Source organism: Dendropsophus ebraccatus, chromosome 2 (assembly GCF_027789765.1).
Source record: "Dendropsophus ebraccatus isolate aDenEbr1 chromosome 2, aDenEbr1.pat, whole genome shotgun sequence".
NCBI lineage: Eukaryota > Metazoa > Chordata > Amphibia > Anura > Hylidae > Dendropsophus > Dendropsophus ebraccatus.
In genome coordinates this window covers 130,538,061-130,551,569 of record NC_091455.1, presented here as the reverse complement: position 1 = coordinate 130,551,569, position 13,509 = coordinate 130,538,061, and the positions used below count along the sequence as shown (strand labels likewise).

Genomic DNA, 13,509 nt, shown 5'->3' with positions numbered 1-13,509 from the left:
CCGCTGGCAACTTCCTTCGCGTTGATTTGGTCCAAAGGTGGCAAATTTCCACAGTACCCCTTGCCAAGGCTCTTAGCATCTCCTCTGTGACTGGAGAGTCTTCAAATAGAGGCTTTCCATAAGGAGAAGATTACATTTCTCGTTTTGCCACATTCTTCTTTTGACATGCTTCTGGGACTCCGGTGGCTACAACAGCATGCGCCTACTCTGGACTGAATACGGGAGAAGTGTTATGTTGGGGACCTGCCTGCCTCTCACGGTGTATTCAGGTTCCGCACCCTCGTGTTCCTCCTTCCTCCTCTTCCAAACCTCTGCCTGGTTTACCTGCCCCCTACCAGGATTTCGCTGACGTCTTCTCCAAGAAACAAGCCGAGACCCTTCCACCGCATCGGCCTTTTGATTGAATCTGCTTCCTGGTTCTACTGCTCCTCGGGGTAGGGTGTACCCACATTCTGTTCCAGAGACCCAGGCCATGTCAGAATATATTAAGGAGAATCTTCAGAGGGGCTTCATTCAAAAATCTACTTCCTCTGCGGGAGCGGGTTTCTTCTTCGTGCAAAAGAAGAACATCTCTTTGAGATCATGCATTGACTATAGGAGTCTCAATGAGATCACTTTAAAAAATAGGTATCCCCTTCCTCTGATCTCAGAACTTTTTGATCGCTTCCAAGGGGCCTGTTTTTTTCCAAGCTCGACCTGCGAGGTGCTTATAATTTAATTCGCATCCATGAAGGGGATGAATGGAAGACAGCTTTTAATACTCGGGATGGCCACTATGAGTACTTGGTCATGCCCTTTGGGCTTTGTGATGCTCCAGCTGTCTTCCAAGACTTTGTGAACGAGATATTTCGAGATCTGCTCTACTCCTGTGAGGTCGTTTATTTGGATGACATCCTCATCTTTTCTCCCAGCCTGTACTCTCATGTCAACCATGTACGCTTGGTCCTTCAGCGTCTTCGGGAGAATCACCTGTATGCCAAACTAGAGAACTGTCTCTTTCATCAGTCCAGTCTCCCATTCCTGGGCTACATTGTCTCTGACAAAGGTCTGCAAATGGACCCCGCTAAACTTTCAGCTGTGCTCCAGTGACCTCGTCCCATTGGACTCTGGGCCATCCAGTGCTTCCTTGGTTTTGCCAATTACTATCGGCAATTTATACCACACTACTCCACAGTAATAGCGCCCATTGTAGCACTCACCCGGAAGACTGGCAATTCTAAAGTATGGCCTCCGGACGCAGAAGATGCATTTCAACGATTCAAAACGGCCTTCGCCTCTGCACCCATCCTCTCACGCCCAGACCCCACCAGACCTTTCTCCTTGGAGGTAGACGCATCTTCGGTTGCAGCAGGAGCAATCCTTGTCCCTTCGGGCGGCTGCCTCTGTGTCCCCTCCGGCGCCTGGTCCTTGCGCTGACAATCAAGTTGGTCTTCTTTGATGACCACCTTTCCCTTGGAAAAACTTGCCCTTCAATATGGCGGCTTTTACGATGGCAGCCTTGATCTGGACAAAGCCTAAAAAATAGGCCCCCTCAACCAGTATTTGCTGGGTTATTCGGATGTGTCCCTTTAGTTTTGACTTTTGACTCTGTACCTACATATATACACATTTATCCATAGAAGGGCTCTGTAGTTTTAAAAGAATTCAAACAGATATTCATATCACAGACAAAATGCAGTGCATCAAATAATATATATTCCTTATATACTATATTATTACAATATGGTCCTTAGCAACTCTATGTGCAGATTTCTGATAATACTGATCAGTGCTATGCAATGGCCCTAGGGGGAGTTATAAAGTTTTTAAAAATATACCTCCTCCCCCCTATTAAAAGTTTAAATCACCCCCTTTCCTATTATACAAATAAAAGAAAATTGAAAAAAATAAACATATTATAGAGTGCACAATTGTCTGATGTATTACAATATTGCACGGTGAACAACGTAAAAAAAACAAACAAAAAAAAAAAGCACCAGAATTGCTGACTAAGAGTAGGGTCCCTCCTGAACTACGGTTCTACTACCTTTACTACCCCTGTGTTTCTGCAGGAAATGCCACCTCATGGGCAATTGGCCACAGTGCTGGAGCCAGTGATTGGCTGAGCAGGCACTTCTTGCAGGAAAAACACATCAGAGGTAGAAAGTAGCAGCAGTGAACAACAGAGACCCTGTGGTGTCATCAACTGTGGTTGATCAGGGCAGGTGAGGATGCTCTCTTTTTTATTTTAAAAGCACCCTGATCCCAATGTAAAAAGAAAAGTGTCTAAGTGTGTAAGGTTATGCAGATCATCTAAAAAAAAAAAAAAAAAAAAAAAAAACATTTCACTACTCAAAGAGCCATGCGACCAAAAATGAGTGATGCATTTTATCAAATGAAAGAAAACTGATAACAGTTCTGTTAGTGTTTCCTTAACATTTTCAGATTGTCTGCAGCTAAAATGATGAGAAATATTGTACACTAAGAGAAAAATTGCTTTTCAGGCCTTGTTAACTGGCATATAAAAGAATAGTTAGCCAGAAAAGCTTTGTGGGATAAATCCATTTTTTATGTCTATTGTACCTGTGACAGTGGTTTTCATCCTGCTGCACTCAAGAGCTGTCTGCTTGAAGGTGATGGATTTTTCTTTGGCATAAGAATGACGGCCACTGTTCCTTATGTCATTGCATATTAATGATAAGCCCTTATTTAGCCAGTAAGGTGTAAATGATAAAATGCATAGCTATCTTTCAAGAAGTACAAAATCTTACAGGATTACAGTAAAATATTATTTGTTACACTTTATTATTATCAGTGAGGGGAGTCTCAAGGTATTACTGATATATTTTCTCTGCTAAAGAGGCAAAAGAGCACTATAAATCTTAGTAATGAGTAAACAGCTGTATTATTAATATTTTATCATGCTAAATTGTACCACACAACAATAGTAACAATACAAGCCTTTATCGTGTTTATATACGTGTAATATTTATGAGCAAACTAGTACAAGCTTTTCAACAAAGGTTGGGTTATAATCTAGGATGGCTGCTTTTCCTGATCTAGGTAAAAAGAGAGGCTGGTGGATGACTCTAGCTCTGTTTTCACCTCTGATCCTCGTAGGATACAAAGGTTATTAAAGAAGTATGCCGACATCAGGTTAAAAAATAAATAAATAAGTAAATTAAGAAGTCCCCCTAAAACTAAAAATGGCAAGCAGGGAAGGGTGATGAAAATAATAAACAATTTAACTTACCCACCCTAATGCCTTGTAGCACCGCACCCAGGTCCAGTACACAGCAGCTGGTGTCCTGCAGCTCTTCTAACTGCAATGCTATGTCTCCGGCGCAAGCAGGCCATGACGTTGCAGTTGGAGGGGCCAAGAACTTGACTTATCTAGCTTCCAGCACGTGATGACAGGGACCTGGGAGCAGAGCAACAAAAGCATGGCGATGGGTGAGTTTACTTGTTTATTATTTTCTCCTCCCCCCCCCCATCTGCCTACTGATTTCAGTTTCTCTTTAGGGTGCGTTCACACGTACAGAATCTGCAGCAGATTTGATGGCCCAGAATTTCTTTGAATTTGCTTTGAATTTGCAGCTCCAAGTCTGTTTATTTGTTTAAATCTATTTATTTTGTGAGTCTTAATTCTGTACTTCCTCGTTAAGCTATTGCTCAGTTCTACAATTCCCAGAATGCATTGCCTTCCCTTAGGTCTCCATCACAGCTCTCCCACCCTGCCTACTCTTCCACATCACTCTTGCCCAGAGCTCCTGCAGAACATCTGCAGACTATACCACAATCAATGAGGTTGCAGCACCTCATGCACTTCCTATCAGCTCTTTTTGTAGCATCATTCATATTGTATGACAAAGAGATGGTGATGTATGTTGTAGGGGCTTGTCAGAGGTGGTGACATCTCGCAAGGGGTTGAGCTATAGCTCAGAGACAAGATCCAGCCACACCTCTTGAGACAGCAGATGATAATGAGTTATCTCTAGAGAGAGGGAGTAGCTGGGGAACTGGAAACAATACCACATTGTGAAGCTCTTCTATTTTATACTTGCATGCACTCTGCTCATACATTGAATGCTGTCAATCACCGATTGACTTCTAAGCCCAGAATAAGCAGAGGTTAAGGTGAAAAATTAAAGTTATACTTATTCTTTTCCCACAAAACTAGCTGGCTGTATTTTGCTATCTTTAAGTAGGCACTAAAAGAGTTAATTCCTCTTTTTTTCAGAAACAGTTTTTTTTTTTAGAAATTCTTATAGTTAAGAGAATGCAGCCTATGACCTACTTTTCTCAAAGGTTGCATTCATGTATGTACATTGAGAGTCTCTTTCCCATTGACAGCCTTTACTATTGTGTCTTTAGAAAGATCTAACCACATGAATTTGACCTATAATGTAATCTCCATACATTATTACATATGATATGAATATTGAATTTATATTTAAAAATGTTTTCTCTTCTTCAGTGCATAGTCTGGGACTGGGACTCTAATGGAAAACATGACTTTATTGGAGAGTTCAGCTCAACATTTAAAGAAATGAGAGGAGCGATGGAAGGAAGACAGGTAGGTAACAAATATATTAAAAATAAAAATGTCTTATTTCAGTTACAGGTTTAGCAAATATTATGACAAATAAACTGGAAACCAAGTGATTAATATTATTTGGTTTTAGTGTCAATAATTGATTTCTTCAAAAATGGCTTATATAAACTCATATAAAAATTTATAAGATGCTTGTTTGAGTGTTGTTTCAGGTAGGGCAGATTGGCTCATAACTTTTTTTTTCTGCTCACCTCTGATGAAATAGAGGGAAACTAAGTTTAAAGGAGAACTCCGGCCAAAACATATTTTTTTTAATATGTTATTACATAAGCAAAGTTAGACAAATTCCTAATGTACATTAATTATGGGAAATGCACATATAGTTCTATTTCCCTTAACCCCTTAAGGACCGGGCCTGAAATGGCCTTAAAGAGAACCAATCACAGCCAATTTTTTAAAAATTTTAATATTCCATTAAATTTAAATCTCTTTTTTATTAACATTAACAAATATAATTAATTAATTTTGTGGCCCCGTTTTTAATTTATTCGCCTTTTCTTCCCGGTCTTGCACCGGCTATTTTCAAAAGAGTCGTCACGAGACAGGAAACTCCCATCATGCAGAGCGGCGGCAAAGGTTCCCATGATGCTTTGCCCGCCGCTCCGTCAATAAACAATGATCTCGCGCTATGCAGCGCAAGATCACTGTGTATAATCTTGTGTCCCTGTTATCTATTTATTGAAGATACAGATTGCCTTTGCAGTCTGTATCTTTTACTTTACCTAATCCACTGTTTTGGAGCAGCAAGGCTGGCACCGCCATCTTGATGATGTCACTTGCGTTCCAGCACTGGAACGCAAGGGACGTCATCAAGATGGCGGCGCCAGCCTTGCTGCACCGGTACAGAGGATGAGGTAAAGTATAAGATACAGACTGTAAGGGCAGTCTGTATCTTCATAAATAGACTTCATTAAGATACAGACTGCCTTTACAGTCTGTATCTTATACTTTACCTAATCCACTGTTCTAGCGCTGGAATGCAACTGACGTCTTCAAGATGGCGGCGCCCGGCCTTGCTGCACAGAAACAGAGGATTGGGTAAAGTAAAATATACAGAGTGCAAAGGCAGTCTGTATCTTCATGAATAGACTTAGGGAAATATAAACTTTTATATTACAGTGGAAACCCCCCACAAGTGACCCCATTCTGGAAACTACACCCCTCAACGAATCTAACAAGGGGTGCAGTGAGCATATGGACCCCACTGGTGACAGACACAAATGTGGAACAATGCGACATGAAAGTGAAAAATTTCATTTTTTCACTTTCACAGCACAAATGTGGCCATTATCAAGCGGTCCATATCCTCACTGCACCTCTTGTTAGATTCCTTTAGGGGTGTAGTTTCCAGAATGGGGTCACTTGTGGGGGGTTCTCACTGTTTTGGCAGCACGAGGGCTTTGTAAATGCGACATAGTGTTCATCATCCATTCTGGCCAAATCCAGCCCCCAAAATTCAAATGGCACCCCTTCCCTTCGGAGGCTTGCCCCGCACCCACATTGCGCTTTATGTCCACATGTGGGGTATTTACGAACTCGGGGGAAATTGCTCTCCACATATTTTGTTTTTTTCTCTTTTAACCCCTTGTGAAAATGAAAGATTCAAGGCTAGACCAACATTTTAGTGTAAAAAATTGAATATTTTATTTTCACACCACATTGTTCCACATTTGTGCCCTGCACCAGTGGGGTCCATATGCAAACTACACCCCTTGTTACATTCCTTGTGGGGTGAAGTTTCCATAATGGGGTCACTTGTGGGGGGTTTAAACTGTCTTGGCAACACAGGGGCCTTTTAAATGCAACATGGCCCTCGAAATCAATTCCAGCCAAATCCAGCCTCCAAAAGTCAAGTGGCGCTCCTTCCCTTTGGGGCTTACCCTGCATCCGCATGGCGCTTTATGTTCACATGTGGGGTATTTTCGTACTCAAGGGAAATTGCTCTACACATTTTGTGGTTTTGTTTATCTTTTGACCCCTTATGAAAATAAAAAAATTAAGACAAGATCAATGATTTAGTAAAAAAATATTTTTACACTAAATGTTGGTCTAGCCTTGATTTTTTCCATTTCCACAAGGGGTTAAAAAAGAAAATGAACACAAAACGTGTAGGGTAATTTCCGCTGAGCACGAAAATGCCCCACATGTGCCATGCCATGAACATAATGTGCCATGTGGGCACAGGGCAAGCCACCAAAGGTACAGAGCGCCATTTAGAGTCTGGAATGGAGGATGGAGGCCATGTCGCAGTTACAAAGCCCCTGTGCTGTTAGGACAGTAGAAACTCCCCTCAAGTGACCCCATTCTGGAAAGTACACCCCACAAGGAATCTAACAAGGGGGTGCAGTGAGCATATAAACCCCACTGGTGATGGGCACATATGTAGAACATGTGGTGTGAAAATAAAAAATACAATTTTTTTCATTTTCACGACACAAATGTGCCCGTCACAAGGGGGCCATATCCTGTACCCCTTGTTAGATTCCTCATGGGGTGTAGTTTACATAATGGGATCACTTAGGGGGGGTTCTACTGTCCTGGCAGCACAGAGGCTTTGTAATTGCATCATGGCAAGCCTCTAATGGGAATGGGGGCTATGCCTATTTAGTTGGGGAAAAGGGACAATTTTTAATTTATGTGTGGGTATAAGGCCAATTATTAATTTATAAGGTTGAAAAGGACAGAAGTCCATCAAATTCAACCTGTGTTGATCCAGAGGAAGGCTAAAAAAACCCTTGTGAGGCAGACAACAGTAGCCTAATCACAGGAAAAAAAATCCTTCCCGACTCCAAAATGGCGATCAGAATAATCCCTGGACCAACGTGACCCCTGAAATAGGAATAAGGGAAGGAATTTAGAAAATGTAGAACTCCAATGACGTGTGGTACGCCTTGAAGCGATCCAGTATGCAGAGGTTGGGGTGATCAGGACAGGCGTCACACTGGAAAATGGTGTCCTTCCTGATCCCCCATTACGCCACACTCTGCACTTCTTCTGGGGCCTCCCGTTCTCCAGTGTGGGGGACGTCACCTAGAAAATGTTGCCCTGATACGATACGGGGTCCTTCATATCCAGAAGCGCTGGGTCCGCTCCATGGCTGCTAAATATTAGGGCTTTATTTTATCTTCTGATTTTTTCGGATCGTGCCACAAGCTACAGTAGCTTGGGCAGCGAGGGATGGGAAGAGGGGGGCGCTGGTATAAAAGTTATCCACGTACAGGTGGTAACCTTTATCCAGCAGGCAATCAATATAGTTTTTTCGGAAACTTGTAATATATTATTCTAAATCTCTGCTTATTCTAAGCGAAGGAGTGCAGTAGGAGGTCATACTCAGTGATCGTTAGTCTTCCCTTATGAATGTGCATGTAAATCAGCTGTCTTTCACTAAGTAAGACTGCTCACTGGCTTCCTAAGCCTATAATAAGCATACAGTTAGATCAATATAGTTATGCCAAATTTATTTCTACAAATCTATATATTAAACTTATTCAATCATTCATGATGCCTGAAAAATAGATTACATTTCAGAGTGACAGGTTTGCTTTAATTCTTTTGCTTCCCTAAAAATGCAAATAAAGCACAAAAACTACAACTACAAGGAATACATGAAACTGATCTAATCAATATAGTGTAGTAGCTTGTACCTATTCTGTCTAAACATTCATATGGCATTCTAAAGGTAGAGGGATTCTCTCTGGAGGCTAGAGAAACAGCTGCTAGAGAATTTCCCTGATACGTTTGTCGTGTCTGTCTGCTACCTCAGTCAGAAAATCCATTACACAAGACCGATAATTGAGCTGTGGGGCAAAAGGGGAAATCAGCAGCTGTGGTTTGTGATCAAATTATATAGGACAAAATGTCCTTTTTCCAAAATAATTAACTTTCAACATGCCAGGTGTAGCAAGGGAATCCTGGACTATATCAGAGCTGTAATATAAATCAAAGAAAGTCAAACTTAAAACTTTTAACTGAATAGATTTCAGTGGGAAATTTTGGCTGTACGGATTAAAAAAGCGTTGTGGGAACATAGCCTAAGTATGTCATTTAGACTACTCTGTTATTATTTGGGATATACATTTTATATTGTACACCAGTATCGGTTTCTGTGTGTACACAATAGCCTCCCGTATTACTATCTAAAATAGTTTACCCATCATTGTTCAGTTTCCCTGACATTGGCCCTGTAGTCTGACTTTAGGTATTGCTATGTTTGCTTTCAATGGTGTAATTGTTTGTACTCTGTATAATGTCAAACTCCACTGAGTTTGACTCCGCTAAATGTCACCAGGTCTGTTAACTGATGTGTGTATTGACCCACTCTCAGAATGCGTATTTTATATCTCAACACCCCACTGCTGTTACCAAGGCTGTTTCACTATATAGTAGCTAAAGCAACTTTATTTGTTAATGCAAAACAGTAGGACGAAAGTCAATAGGTTATTTAACTAAACTCAGTATATTCTATAATAGGTATTAATAAGTAAAGTAGAGGTTTTTGGGGGTTTTTTTTTACAAAGAGCTTTTAGCAAGGAATAGAATTTTGCTTGGTTTTGCCGTTATTTGTTTATTGGTAGAGAATAGATTGAACTGCCAGGACAATGATCCTAAGAATAAAGTGATTTCAGTAAAAAAGAATCAGTGATGCAGCTCAAAAGCACCTAATATGCTGACAGTGCTGACAGTGTAGTGTAGCTGGTAGTCCCCTAGTGAGCATGGTGCCTTTTGGTAATTTGTCCTTGGAGTGGATTATGCAAATTCTCAGGTCTTCTACTGTAATGAAGAGTCAAAGAGGAGTTGTTTGTGACACACTCAGGCACACCTCACCCCTCCTCCCTCTTCTTCATGAAAATTCAATGCTGCCCGGCCTCCTGCACAGCTGTCAGCCAGTGTCTCTGATTGAAGATCAGTCCTCTGTAGGCAGTTTATGTCTAAAAGAAACATTCAGTAGAATTTCTGAGCCCAAATACGTTGGAGCTGTGGTCTGAGGGTAACTGACCTGTATAGAGACCTGCCAGCAGTTTATTCTTTGGTTCAAATCCCTGTTGAATTTATGAAGATGGTCGCCATTTAATGGCAAATAATTGCCGTTATTTTAAAACAATGGCTGCAAAATACTGACCAAAATATTGAGTAAAAATACTGAATGTGAACATAGACTTAAAATTGATACAATAATGAGAAGAAAAAAAATGAAGACCTATATTTAATTTCCATCATGGGATTTCAAACAAACTGCTGGCATGTCTGTATACAGGTAAGTTACCCCTAGACCACAGCTCTAACACATTTGGGCTCAGAAATTCAACTATATCTGAGTGTTTCTTTCAGACATTAACTGCCTACAAAGGACTGATCTGCAATCAGAGACACTGGCTGACAGCTGACAGGAGGCTGGTCAGCATTGATTATTAATGAAGAAGAGGGAGGAGGAACAAGTGGTGAGGTGTGCCAGAGTGTGGCACAAACAACTCCTCTTTGACACTTATTTACAGTAGGATTGTGCCTAAGCCACTGCATGGACAAATTACCAAAAGGTACCATGCTCTCTTGGGGACTGCCAGTTACAGTACACTGTAAGCACCTTAGGGCCTGGGACCTGACAGATTACCTTTATTTTTTGGGATTGGTAGGTATCTGGTAGGAGGTTACATCTCCACTAGAGATGAGCACAACTTCAGCATGAGTCCAATAGCCAACATTTGAATATTGGTGGCTGAAGAGATTGGATGCAGCCCCAGAGAGTCTAGAGAAAGCCTAGAGAAAAATACATACAGCTTATCATAGGCTGGGTTCACACTATGTATATTTGAGGCTGTATTTGTGAGGCTGTATAGCAACCAAAACCAGAAGTGGATTGAAAACACAGAAAGGATCTGTTCACATAATGTTGTAATTGAGTGGATGGCCGTCATTTAATGGCAAATTTTTGCTGTTATTTTAAAACAACGGCTGTGGTATTGAAATAATGGCCGTTATTTACTGTTATATGGCGGCCATCCACTCAATTTCAACATTGTGTGAACAGATCCTTTCTGTGTTTTCAATCCACTCCTGGTTTTGGTTGCTATGAGGACCTGACATGAGGACCAAATACTGCCTGAAATATACATAGTGTGAACCCAGCCTAAAGCTCAATCGGATTTGAGCATACAAATTTAATACAGTAGAAAAAAGACACATTTATCAAGTTTAACCAACTAAATGGGGCAATCATAGTAACCTGTCATACCAAGGTTGTTTTTTACAATAGTCAAGTCCTTTGACACTTTGTGACAAGGGTCTCTTCTCTCTGTCTTTGCTATAGGTACAGTGGGAATGCATAAATCCAAAGTACAAAATGAAAAAGAAAAACTATAAAAATTCTGGTATCGTAATTCTCAACTTGTGTAAGGTAAGTTTACAACTTTTGTCTGTAAATAATTCTTTATATGAATTCTTTCTATAATGATTCTGTGCATCGTTTTGATATACTGATAATAAGAAGTGGATTTTCTTAAGTTTTGCAGTGAGACATGCATCACATATACATTCTACAGCCAAGTCAGTTTTTTTTCTTATAACTTTCCTTGCTAAATGACTTGACAGCAGTAGCTTTATAGGTCAGAATTATACTCTCATTAATCTTTCACATTATCTATAAATAAATATGTAACCCCTTACTGACCTGACCCAGAAAAAGCTCACTTTAATTCCCTCTACTGTCGTAATGTGGTAGGATTTGCAGGCCAGGTCTCACAGGGCATAAATACTACCAGTTTATTGCGGCAATCCTTGTAAATCTATTGGCAGAGATGTATATTACTCTTTAAAGATACATAACACATATTTAATGTAGATTTTAGTATATTTTAAGTATATCATACTAGAGAAAAGCTAGTTCTAGTGTCAGGACTGGGAGGTAGGGACAAGACGAGACAGTGGGCCCTGAGCCTGGACCCACCCACTGTCCCTACCTACTTGCCTCAATCGGACATAGTCAGCCGCGGACAACCACGAAGACAGAACAAGACAGACAAACACAATATAGGGAAGTCAACAAGCAAAGTCTGAACCAAACGGGCAACGCAGTACAAAATCGAAGATCAAACGGGTAGTCAAAGGTCAGGCGGGAGGTCAGGTACCAAATCGAGCAAGCAGAGGAATTAGGAATGGGTATTGCAGGAGTAGACAGGGGGAGCTGGGATCAGGGTGTGCACCTTAATAGCCAGCAGTGAGAGACTGGCCACTGCTTTCATTAATAAGGATCAAAAGCCCGGTCCGGATCCTCATTGGACCGGCACTCTGATCCTCAAGGATCCAGATAGGCAGAGGCATGTGTCAATCAAACAACACTGCTCAGCTGCAGTGATCAAGGCTAGCATTGAGCAGTGTAACTCCTGCATTGCCAGGATGGTGAAGCGGGTGTGTCAGACAAAAGTAAAAACAGGCCCAGTTCACACCAGGCTTACTGCACATTCCTGACATCTAGAGTTTAAGAAATAGAGGTCCCAAAAAATGCCACCATGATTATTATTTTATCTCACATATCTTTAGGTGGGAAAACATCCAGAAGCATTATAGGAGGATTCTCAACTCAGACATTTATGATATATCAACTGGATTTAATATAAATGTCTCATGGATGCGTGTCTAGTCTATGGCAACTATGTAAAAAACAGGTGTCACCCAATCTGCTTGCTGAAGTACAGGCAAAACATCCATGTGGAGAACAATGGAGAGGCGGATGTGCATGTATGCAGCTCTTGCTATTCCTCTGCAGGAGTTACATAAAACAGAAAAAGCATGTTTATCCATTTTCATGATTGCCACAGCAGTGAGTAGTACCAGCATTTTAAGGCTAAGTTCACACAACATATAAATTCATTAAACAACAGCCGATGTTGCAGGTTTACAACAACGACTGTTAATTTATAAAGTGGCCAATCACAGTCTATGGTCTATTGAAGTCTATGGAATCCCAGCCGGAGTGTATACACATAGTATACACTCCGTCCGGGATTCCATGCGGCCGCACAGAAAATTGACAAGTCAGTTTTGTGCGGCTACACTTTACATTGTCTGCTATGGTTAATTGGAATGCGGGCACACCCGAATGCGCCCGCATTTTAATTAAAAAGAAATGAAGTTCATCCGGCCAGTACTGCAGTACCGGCCAGGATGAACTTCACAGACAGGGGCATACACTGTGTGAACTTGGCCTAATACTGTACATACATTTTGAGCAGGGCCATAACAAGTAACCATGACGCCTCTAAGAAAAATATGAAATAAGGCCCCATTCTACTAAGACCACCTCCTGCAACAAGTTCAGAACTGCACATGTTTACTTTGGTCTTCGAAATGCACAGGGAAATTGTACACAGTACAGGAATAAGGCTTAAAATTATAGCACAGAAAAGGGATAGTAAAATATGAAAAAGGGATGTAATAGTAGGTTAATGTGCACAGTGATATTGCTATGCCGCTTCTCCACCTTCACTTATTTTTGCTATATACTCTACCTTGCTACCCCTCCCCCTTCCTCTTAAAGCTTACTACTTCACTTCTATATGCTAAAATTGTAAAATTACAGAAGGTGCTCCCCTGATGGATGCTTTATGCATGGTATTCAAAGAGAACCAATACGAATGTCCACTGGTACCACACCTACGAGATTCTTCCTAAGTTCAAAGTAATGCTTTCCCTATTGTGTTGGTGCTGTAATAGAGCCCAGGGTTATCTTACGCATCTATTCTGGGACTGTGCGATTATTCAACCATACTGGAGAGCTGTGAAGAATCTTGTGCTTCAGGTATTGGAGTACGACATCTCCCTAACCCCTTAGGAATGTTTGCCAAAATTCTTCCCAGCCCCGTCTTCGCAAACATTGTCTGAAAATGCTTGCAGAGACATAGGGATCGTTGCGGCAGTAGCGT

The 13,509-nt window shown here is 41.1% G+C and overlaps 1 protein-coding gene across 1 annotated transcript in view; it reads left to right on the top strand.

Annotated features, from left to right (window-relative positions):
- Nucleotides 1–13,509, top strand: part of CPNE4 (copine 4) — a 282,805-nt gene that overhangs the window by 217,599 nt on the left and 51,697 nt on the right. The window contains exons 8-9 of the mRNA XM_069958337.1: nt 4,457–4,555; nt 10,899–10,985. Of these exons, the coding sequence (XP_069814438.1) occupies nt 4,457–4,555; nt 10,899–10,985 (186 nt within the window). The remainder of the gene's footprint in view (nt 1–4,456; nt 4,556–10,898; nt 10,986–13,509) is intronic.